The sequence below is a fragment of the Lissotriton helveticus genome, chromosome 8 (genome assembly GCF_964261635.1).
Source record: "Lissotriton helveticus chromosome 8, aLisHel1.1, whole genome shotgun sequence".
NCBI lineage: Eukaryota > Metazoa > Chordata > Amphibia > Caudata > Salamandridae > Lissotriton > Lissotriton helveticus.
Genome location: NC_136069.1, coordinates 148,020,759 through 148,031,576, shown reverse-complemented (window position 1 = coordinate 148,031,576; position 10,818 = coordinate 148,020,759). Strand labels below are relative to the sequence as shown.

The 10,818-nt window shown below is 40.5% G+C and overlaps 1 protein-coding gene across 1 annotated transcript; it reads left to right on the top strand.

The window, feature by feature from the left end:
• Positions 1-211: 211 nt before the first annotated feature.
• On the top strand, positions 212-1,771 carry GJA8 (gap junction protein alpha 8). Its single transcript, XM_078655927.1, has one exon. The coding sequence runs from the start codon at positions 212-214 to the stop codon at positions 1,769-1,771; it is 1,560 nt and encodes a 519-aa protein (XP_078512053.1).
• Positions 1,772-10,818: the final 9,047 nt, after the last annotated feature.

The following is a 10,818-nucleotide window of genomic DNA, read 5'->3' as shown; positions in this document are numbered from 1 at the left end:
TTGGGAGAGAGATGGGCCATGGTCGACCAGATTTCGGATGGAACTTGCACAATGGTGGCTTGCTAATTATTTGAGAATGTTTACTGTAGTTCTGAAAGCTCAGAATAAAGAATGTTAGAGAAAATCTATGATTGACAGTAGAAAGCAGGCGGCTTTTCCAGTGTTTCATCTAATGCTGAATCTCTTTGTTCTCCCCCTTAGACTCTAAACCATGGGAGATTGGAGTTTCTTGGGCAATATTTTGGAGGAGGTGAATGAGCACTCCACTGTGATTGGCAGAGTCTGGCTCACTGTGCTTTTCATTTTCCGGATCCTAATTTTGGGGACAGCTGCTGAGTTTGTCTGGGGAGATGAGCAGTCAGACTTTGTGTGCAACACTCAGCAGCCCGGTTGTGAGAACGTCTGCTATGATGAAGCTTTTCCTCTCTCCCACATACGGCTCTGGGTGCTGCAGATCATCTTCGTCTCCACTCCCTCGCTGGTGTACGTTGGGCATGCCGTGCACCATGTCCGCATGGAGGAGAAGAGGAAAGAGAGGGAAGAAGCCGAGCTGAGCAGACAGCAGGAGATGAACGAGGAACGCTTGCCACTTGCCCCAGACCAAGGAAGTATTAGGACCACCAAAGAAACCAGCACCAAAGGCACCAAGAAATTTCGGCTGGAAGGAACCCTTCTGAGAACCTACATTTGCCATATTATCTTCAAAACCCTTTTTGAGGTGGGCTTTGTGGTGGGCCAGTACTTTTTATATGGTTTTCGGATCCAGCCTCTGTATCAATGTAGCCGATGGCCATGCCCGAACACTGTGGACTGCTTTGTATCCCGGCCAACTGAGAAAACGGTGTTTATCATGTTCATGTTGGCAGTGGCTGTGGTGTCCCTCTTCCTAAATGTTGTGGAGATCAGTCACTTAGGCTGGAAAAAGATTCACCTGGCATTCAGGAGAACGGTGGAGCAACCAACCCATCACCTGCTGGGAGAGGTTTCTGAGAAGCCTCTTCATTCTATTGGCATTTCATCCATCCCTAAATCCAAGGGTTACAAGTTATTGGAAGAAGAGAAGGTGATATCCCATTTCTATCCTATGGCTGAAGTGGGAATGGCTGCTAGTCCACACTTCCATGGCTATAGAGGGAAGAACAGCGCAAGAGCCTTGGAAGACCTCTCCAAAGACTTTGATGAAAGCTTGCCATCCTACGGCCAACATGATAACCACGAGACAGTAAAAATTTACAGCCTGGAACCCCAAGAGAGCGCTCCATATGACTCAGCCCCCTCCATCCGTGCCTCCTCTTTGCGCTCTCACTCTGAAGGTGCCCCTTCCATACATGCACCCTCTGTGCATGCTCCCTCTGAACATGACCCATCAGAACGGCTGCCATCTGTGCATGCCCCTTCTGAGCTTACCCTTTCAGAGCGGGCATCGTCTGTAAATACCATCTCTGAACGTGCCCCATTAGACAGGGCACCGTCTGTACATGCCCCTTCTGAGCATTCACCCTCAGAGCATGCTCCCTCCGAACATGCTTCTTCGGAACATGCAAAATCTGAGCACACTCCTTCTGAGCATGCACCATCCGATCATGACCCCTTTGAGCATAGTCCCTCCATGCACGTCTTTCCTGATACTGCGCTTCCAGAAATAGTATGCATGGAGCAGGAACCCCACGAGACACCCTCATTGCTCGCAGAATTCATGCCTGACTCAAGATCCCTCAGTAGGTTAAGCAAAGCCAGTAGCAGGGCTAGGTCAGACGATCTGACTGTATGAGGCAGAATGAAATGAATCCCATGTTTTTCAATAACAGAGTACGAAAGATGGAATGGTGCTATTAACTAGATACTTGTGCCCACTGTCTCCTGGGGAGCTGTACAGTTTTGGCAGTCCAAAAAGTGTTCTTATATATTTAAAGTGATAATGTGCCTTTCCAAAGAGCAAATAGAGACTGTGATGTGCAAACAATGTAATTCCGTATGTCGGATAAAGTAAGCCATTATAAAAAGTTGGAAAACATTTTTTTATAAAAAGTACTTGTCAGTTAAACACCTTTCCTTCCTGGAAGTGGGTTCCGCTAAAAGTCCTGGTTGCTATCAATGGGGGTCCAGCTATATCTGTGTTGAAATGACGAGTAGGTATTAATCTTGTATCTCCCTATCCATATATCTTGAAAGTAGTTTCAACTCCTTTCCTGTGTAGGTTCTTAAAATACAATTTACAAAGAGGCACTGCACCTTGGAAACTGAGCAAAGCACCCTGAACCAGCATTCAACATATCAAGCAGGCTTAAAAATCAAGATCATCCCAGCTGAATTGGTAAACGTGAGTTTTGGTTTCAGTTTTAGGCAATGTTCAGAGATCTACTGACAACTGATTATCTTATGGAATGGTGAAAGAATCACAGTTTTCAGAGGGAGATCAAATTTCTTATGCAACTGTGAAATAATCCCCGTCTTCTTGGTTGACAAATTCCAAAAGCTTGCAGTGCACTGTGGATGTTTAGACAATGTCTTCGTTTCTGGATGCGTAAGGTATGACACTGGTACAAAGTCACAAATATATATTTTTTTAACAATATGGCCCCCATTCATGTCTGATCCTCTGGAGCTCTGCACCAACATGAGCACCTTTTATTCCAGTACGGGCATCTAACCAAGCTTTGGACCACTCTGTGTGCTAGAACAATTCCAACTTCTCAACCTTTCATCGCAAATCCTACTCAACATTTACAGCGTTCGTGTGCTTAAAAAGAGGCGAATAGGAGACATGTCAGTAAAGATATCCCTCACTTTCTCCCTGAGCCCTTCCCTTGCACCTAGGAAAGTAGCACCTGAGTGAGCCCTGTTGTATGTGCCAAAAAGCAGAGGCAACATGAAGGCTGATTTACGTAAAAATCTCCAGGGTGTGTAATTAGCCAATGATGAAAGGATGTGAATCACTCTGTATTCGTTTGTCCAGCTTTAACCTCGTAACCAAACAGTTTAGGACAACATGTGCATTAGGAATCAAGATATCGAAATCACCGTTATCAGCAGTGCATGAAGATGCTATAAAGTGATGGGAGGACTTTATATGAAAGCTCAAGTGAAGCTTTTTAGCCGTAAAGTGCAGGATGCCCCATGTTGGTTGGTTACATGGATAGCATAAAAGTGATGAATGAATATGTATGATTTTCCTTCAAACCGGGGTCCTCTGGATGGGGTTTCATTCCCTCGCTTTTTTAGTTCATGTGTAATACCGGATAGGGACCAACCAAAATCTTGCCTATTCCAAAAGGAGCAGTCTTGTCCAGACTGCTAGGTCACATCCTCTCAGGGACACATGCAATCCCAGACATGTTTGGTCCCTGGGATTTGCATATGCTCAGTTTAGGGCTAAATGAGCTAAAAATGAAGGAATGTGGCCCGCCCTGAGTAATTGCTCATGGTTGAGATTGATTCAAGCATTTCCATAAAACAAGTTTCTGCTGTGTGAGTGTTTCCTTCCTTAGGTTTGCAACGGACATGTAGGATAAACCCTCATGATTCAAGAGACCAGACTATAGGACAATTTAGTGAATAAGGTAATAGGTAAATTAACTCTTAGAATTCTGAAGCTAATCAATATTTAGGTACCTAAACTCATGTCATCAAAAGTGTCCAGCATCCCGCTCTGTTTTATTCTGATAAGTCTGGCATCCTATATTGATGCTATGAAATGGCACATGTGCACATATGCCACACGGTTTAAAATACTCAGTTGAACAAGGCAATACATGACATACTAGAACACTAATGCAAAGACCTTCAAGTTCTGCGTTCCTGCTCATTCATACTCAATTCTTCTACTTGTGCTCTTATTCTGTGCACATGGATATACTCCCGCCAAATCTGTCCTTACCCTGTCTTTTTTACAGTGATTTGGCAGTCTTTGTGACTCTCCTATATTATCTTAATTGATATAGTTTTTCAAGATCACCAACATAGGCAATGCTCTAAGAACTCTGGTCTATGAACTTATTGAAATAATGGATACCTAGAAGTGCCACCAATGAGGATTTAGCTGGATTCTTTACTTCAGTTTAGCTTTTAGCCTTTATCGCAGATTTGCTGATTTTAATGGCTTCCTATGAATCATGGGACAAAAGCCACCAAATATGTAGTTTTGCAAATGTATAGATTCTATTTTTAGAGTGAAGCCAGGAAATAACACACACACACAGATTAAGGTGGCAAATGAATCTGGAAATCATCAGTTTGGGCGATTCTGTGCCTTGTGGGTTGTGAGTATGCATAGTTTAGAAGTTGGTTATCCTCGGTTTGCAATTGGTGAACAATAGTCAAGTTTTCAACATAAGCATGTTTCATTTTCTATATGCCCAGAATGTTGTTGGGAAGTGTCTTCGTTTAGGTCAACCTCTCTGGATTTTTGTATTGGAGGCTACGTCTGCATGTGCAGTATGTGGACGCGTGAGGGGTAGAGATGAGACGTGTTTTTAGGTGCCATGTCCAGGAGATATAGGAGCTGAAGGTTGTGTGCATATGTTCGGATGGGCACCTTGCAGTTTCTTTGTCTATGATCAGACTGTTAGAATGTGTGTGTTAAAGATCTTTGTAAAAGGACAAGTGGGAAACAGGAATGTGTTGCAGATGGGAAACAACCATTACAACGCAACTTTTACAACGAACTACCATTACAACGAAATTTTTACAACGCAAAAACTTTTACAACGCATACCATTACAACGCAGGATTTTACAACGCAAGTACCTTTACAACGCATACCATTACAACGTAAGTATTGGTAAGTATATAATTATTTTTAAAATATTATATGTTTGGGTTTTTGGGTAAAGGGGTATTTTTAGGGTTTAGGTTCAGTTTTCAGTTTTTGGGTAAAGGGGTATTTTTAGGGTTCAGGGTCAGTTTTCAGTTTTTGGGTAAAGGGGTATTTTTAGGGTTCAGGGTCAGTTTTCAGTTTTTGGGTAAAGGGGTATTTTTAGGGTTCAGGGTCAGTTTTCAGTTTTTGGGTAAAGGGGTATTTTTAGGGTTCAGGGTCAGTTTTCAGTTTTTGGGTAAAGGGGTATTTTTAGGGTCAGTTTTCAGGTAAAGGGGTATTTTTAGGGTTTAGGGTCAGTTTTCAGTTTTTGGGTAAAGGGGTATTTTTAGGGTTCAGGGTCAGTTTTCAGTTTTTGGGTAAAGGGGTATTTTTAGGGTTCAGGGTCAGTTTTCAGTTTTTGGGTAAAGGGGTATTTTTAGGGTTCAGGGTCAGTTTTCAGTTTTTGGGTAAAGGGGTATTTTTAGGGTTCAGGGTCAGTTTTTAGTTTTTGGGTAAAGGGGTATTTTTAGGGTTCAGGGTCAGTTTTTAGTTTTTGGGTAAAGGGGTATTTTTAGGGTTCAGGGTCAGTTTTCAGTTTTTGGGTAAAGGGGTATTTTTAGGGGTCAGGGTCATTTTGGGGTTTTTGGGTAAAGGGGTATTTTTAGGGTTCAGGGTCAGTTTTGGGTTTTTGGGGAAAGGGGTATTTTTAGGGTTCAGGGTCAGTTTTTAGTTTTTGGGTAAAGGGGTATTTTTAGGGTTCAGGGTCAGTTTTCAGTTTTTGGGTAAAGGGGTATTTTTAGGGTTCAGGGTCATTTTGGGGTTTTTGGGTAAAGGGGTATTTTTAGGGTTCAGGGTCAGTTTTGGGTTTTTGGGTAAAGGGGTATTTTTAGGGTTCAGGGTCAGTTTTGGGTTTTTGGGTAAAGGGGTATTTTTAGGGTTCAGGGACAGTTTGGGGTTTTTGGGGTACAGGGTTAATTTGTAAAAATAAAATAAAATTATATTTAAATTAAATTATTTAAATGTAATTAAATAAAAATTAATTATATTTTTATAATTTAAATTAATTTAAATTAAAAAAAATATTTTTAGGGTTCAGGGTCAGTTTTGGGTTTTTGGGGTACAGGGTTAATTTGTAAAAATAAATTAAAATTATATTTAAATTAAATTAATTATATAAAATTAAATAAAATTTAATTATATTTTAATAATTTAAAATAATTTATAATAAAAAAATATGATATACTTACCAATATTTACGTTGTAATGGTATGCGTTGTAAAGGTACTTGCGTTGTAAAGTCTTGCGTTGTAATGGTATGCGTTGTAAAAGTTTTTGCGTTGTAAAAAATGTTGTAATGGTAGTCGTTGTAAAAGTATGCGTTGTAACGTCATACATCCGTTGCAGATTGTAGGCATATTAGGAACGATTTGTAGAGGTGTGGCTTGCAACTTATGTGTCTATCAAAATGTGTAGTAATAGGATATGCAAGTATGGCAAGATATTTGATCTTTGTGCACCTGAAGTATACACTACATTTAACTTAGAGAATCCTTAATTGGGAGACAGGTCAATTGAATAGTTAGTGGAATGGATATCCTCCGTGTACTGCACTTTCAGAAGACAGGAAACAAGTTTGCAACTAGTATCCAACAAGATAGAGTCTTCTGTATATAATGACATTAAGATATTGGCTAACAATTGGTCTAGGTATCGCTAGATGTGTGATATATCCTCTTTAAGAAACTGGCTTTTCCCACAGATCAGATTGGGTGCCTGCTTTGCAAAAGAACCAGCCTGCAATCTAACAGCCATACTCCTTTGTAATTATCTCTAGAGATAGTGATCTGAAATGTTTTATTTTTGTTTAGCCTAGATGTATGTGTATCTCCTTAAGTCAGAGGAACCACCTTTTAGATGGACTGTCCCACTGTTTTCGTATTTATACAGCCATTCTGTGTAAATTAAAAGCCTGAGTAAATATCTTTTAACCCCTCTAAAAAATCAAGCAATTGTACATTTTGAGATTAGTATAACCTATAAAGAAGAACATAATTAATGCTATTGACTTCATTCGAGCAAATGATGACCTGATTTGTACCATAGAGTAAATAAAGCCCTGGTCCTTTCTGCCTGAACCTACTTATAGGCTCTTGGTGCAAATTTTAGCAAAGCTGCAAATCACAAGTGAAATGCAAAGACTCCCTAGAGTTCTTTGAAAAGAACACCACGATTTCATCTAGCAGCAAGGAGACTGAACTTCATCAATGTTGACTACTACATGCAACATGGATTGGGTGTGCATACCTTTGTAAAGTACAACCAAATAGCATTTTATTGTGTGTGTAGCACCACAAAAATGCCCTAAAGTTGATCAATGGTGTAATAAGTCAATTACATGATACACATGAAAAAAACACATAAAGCCATGCCAATAAAGAGCACCTTGAAAGAGGAAAATACTCCTGCAGCCCACAGTAAGAGTGGATTTTAAAGATCGAAAGAATTGCTGATGCAGGCAAACGAAGACCTATGAACTGTCAACCAATCCACTCTATGCATGGAACTGATATAGTTGAGAAGATGTCTTAAAGTTGCAAGGGCTGATGTCATCAAAAGACATATCAAAATATATTGACGTTTCGTCATCGTCAGAGAAAGGTCCCTTAACCCCTTGGCTGCGGCGGTAATTCCGCCGCAGCGCTAGGGGGAGGGGGGCCGTGCGGCGCCACCATGCTCGTGACGGAACCACTCCATCACGAACCTCGGGCGCGCTGTGCTTGTGACGGAGTGGTTCCATCACGGCCCCGCCCGCTCAGTAGAACGCGCCGGTCAGGCGCGTCGGCCGGGCCGTGATGGAACCACTCCGTCACCAGCACAGCGCGTCCGTGGCTGGTGATGGAGTGGTTCCGTCACCAGCATCGATGAGGTTAAACATTATCTATCAATGAAGCAAACATGCTTGAGGTTCTAATCCAAGGTGAATTGTGGTGATGTTTACAGTGCATTCAGTCCGACAACTGCTATAACAAAAAACGATGGAACTCACAAACAATTTTGTGGGCGAGTCCCAAATTTCGCTTAGGCTGGCATATTTACCGATATATAAAGACTTTAGGCTAGATTAGACCTACTGCATGTGGAGGCTTGCTGCAGCTTCAAGGGCCTGCATCATGCCCCTGGCCGGAAGTGTTTTATATAGCTCTTCATCTAGTAGAGCAGTAGATTGGTATGTAGATATGTATAATAGTCATGAATGCGCAGTTGATCTTAATAATGCTCCAAGTCATCTAGTCATGTTTTACAGTTTTGTATCTTTACCCACATACTACTGAAAGGTTTTTTCTGTACCTCACGGAGTAAATACTATGGCACAGACAAAAAGTGATGTTTTATTCATTTTAATAACGTGTATGTATGATATTTATTCTTTTATGGCCTTGTGCCGAATAAAGTTTTTGAATCGAAACAGACCAAGACACTAACAGACAATCATGTTTTCAAGGATATATTGATGAACTGTTTGCTTTATATCTGATGAATCTGGGTAGAACTAAATGCACTCTACAAATCCCCAGTAAGAAGACACATCCCATATCAAAGTGGTGAGGATGGAAACTCACTCAGAAAAAGAGTTTCCTCCATTACTGTCCTACTTCAACCTCAAGGAAAGTTGACTAATGCAGATAGACAATGTGTTGGGTTAGCAGGGTTCCCAATTATTTCAGTTTGGGAACTCATATTTCCAGCGATCAAGGCATGGTTTGTCATCTGCCTCAGTTACACAGATTGTGGTTAGTTAGCATTAGTATGTCATACTAGCCGATATTACCTTAATGTAAGAATAATGTTGACAATGCTGATTCCTACCTTCCATTAAATAGTAATCCAAATATAAAGGTACTAAGAAGTGATGGTTCATTAAAGAAGGAAATCCATATTTACCTTATTCAATTTTTGTGATTCCTGACTTCTAGGAAATCTCTCTGAAGCAGTAAAACATGTTTTGTTTTCAGTTCAAAATATCAAGAGATCTTAGTAACATACACAAGAAAAAGGCATTCATGGGAAACAACAACACAAATCATCAATGAGATGAAGCTCTTCATTGGTGTATTGGTGCGTTAAAGGGGAAACCTAAAAGAGATTGCACCTTGTGTATTGTTGTGAAGGCTACCACTTGATCATCACTTGACAGTTTCATATTTCCCAAAGGAGGGCTAGACAAGGCAGGATACCAGTTACTAACACCATTGAAATTCCAAATACCAGGCTGTTTCAGTTCTACACTGCCCTGGCAGCTCAACCAAGTTGTCTGGGTCACGTTAGACATCATGGCTACAATGTAAGGTATAGAGCGTAAATGGATACAAAATGTGTACAATGTCCATTTAACACCACTGGGGAACCATTATGGCTGGGTATGTGAGGCAGTAGAGAACTAATCAAATAGTTAGTAAAAATATTTTTTCACGGCTAGCAATACAGAGCTTCTGTGGTTCTGTGCAATATCTTGGATATGATTCAGGGTCTCACGGCATGTTCTAATCCACCAACCTATATGAAAGTTAAGGCAGTGAAAGCTACAGCTGTTGAAAAAGCAACTAAAATAAAGTGTGATCGGTCACAGAATATGGACACATACTGCTTACCCTCAAATGATTCTTTCTAGGGCAAGTGTATGTGTCTTGTTATTTCAGTTGTACCTACTGAGCAAACGCTTCATCCAAATCTTTTTTCAGCAGGTAGAGCTTAGTAAAGCTTTTTCTTTTAGGCTAACCACTAGGGATTTTTTCAGAAACCTAACCAAGTATAATGTCTCTTTTTCTATTGCTACATGTTTTACTAACAGATTATCTTCTGTGAAGTGCCTTTAGTTGTAGTTAAACATACTTTCTGCCTCAAAAACGGATTCGGCTCAGGGTGCTCGGTGTGGTACAGGGAACTTCTGCAGGACTTAAAATCTGCTGAGTGCTTCACACTGCTCAGGGATACCTTCTGACATTTTGAGCTACATGAAAACGCTCAACATAAAAAAAATCTCCTAACAATCCTCAGTGTTTTTATTAAATTGGCATATGTTTCATCATATTTTATAATGCCAATATATATATATATATATATATATATATATATATACTTTGTGTGACAAAATAAAATAAAAGTTGCCTGTTATTGATCATCCTTCAGTTGACTCTATGTGGAGTCGTTTGGGGATGGGTAAAAGGTGGAAAGCACAACACTGGCGGGCTCAATCTAAAGGGGTGGCATAGGGGTTCGAGAGTACTCATCAAAGTCTCCGTTTTCAGACTTCGGTGTACCACAATAGTCAGAATTTCCCATATTGAGGTTGTGGTATAAAAACATTGAGAGGGGTATTTCCATGGTGGGTATGTGACTTTTTACAAATTGGTTACCTTTCTGTGTGACAATGTTAATTAATAAAGCCACTGTTTCTGAAACAGCGTAACGTGTTCTGTGCTTTGTTCATGACAAGGTCTTATAACTCTGTGTTTTGGGGATATATACCAGCTTCTTCCAAACATGGATGTAGGTGTGCTGACCTCAGCACCAGAAAGGCCCACCAGAGGATGTGGTTCCGCACCTAAGAGACCTGGGATCAAGCACAACTCCCTCAATTGACTTCACATTTGGATCCTGGGAATGTCCCTCTCTCTCCTTGTGTCTCACTTTCCATATTCAGTTGGGAACATCAATTAACATGCTAAATAAAAAATGTGATCCCGCTGTATTGCCAAGGGTTTGTAATTTAAGCCATGTACTGGGGAGATAAAATCTCAACAAAGAAAACCTTAGTGGACGGAATCTTTAGAATCAGTATAGATGATTTTAAAGTCCGAGCATATTTCATGTCGCCAAATACAATGGGCATGGGGAATTTATCACACTATATGCAGAAATTCAAATATGCTGCCATCAGAGAAAAATAGGGTTGTTGACGTATAGCCCCAGGGCAAAGGAATTCATTGTGATATAATGGTACCAATATGTGACATATGGTGGGC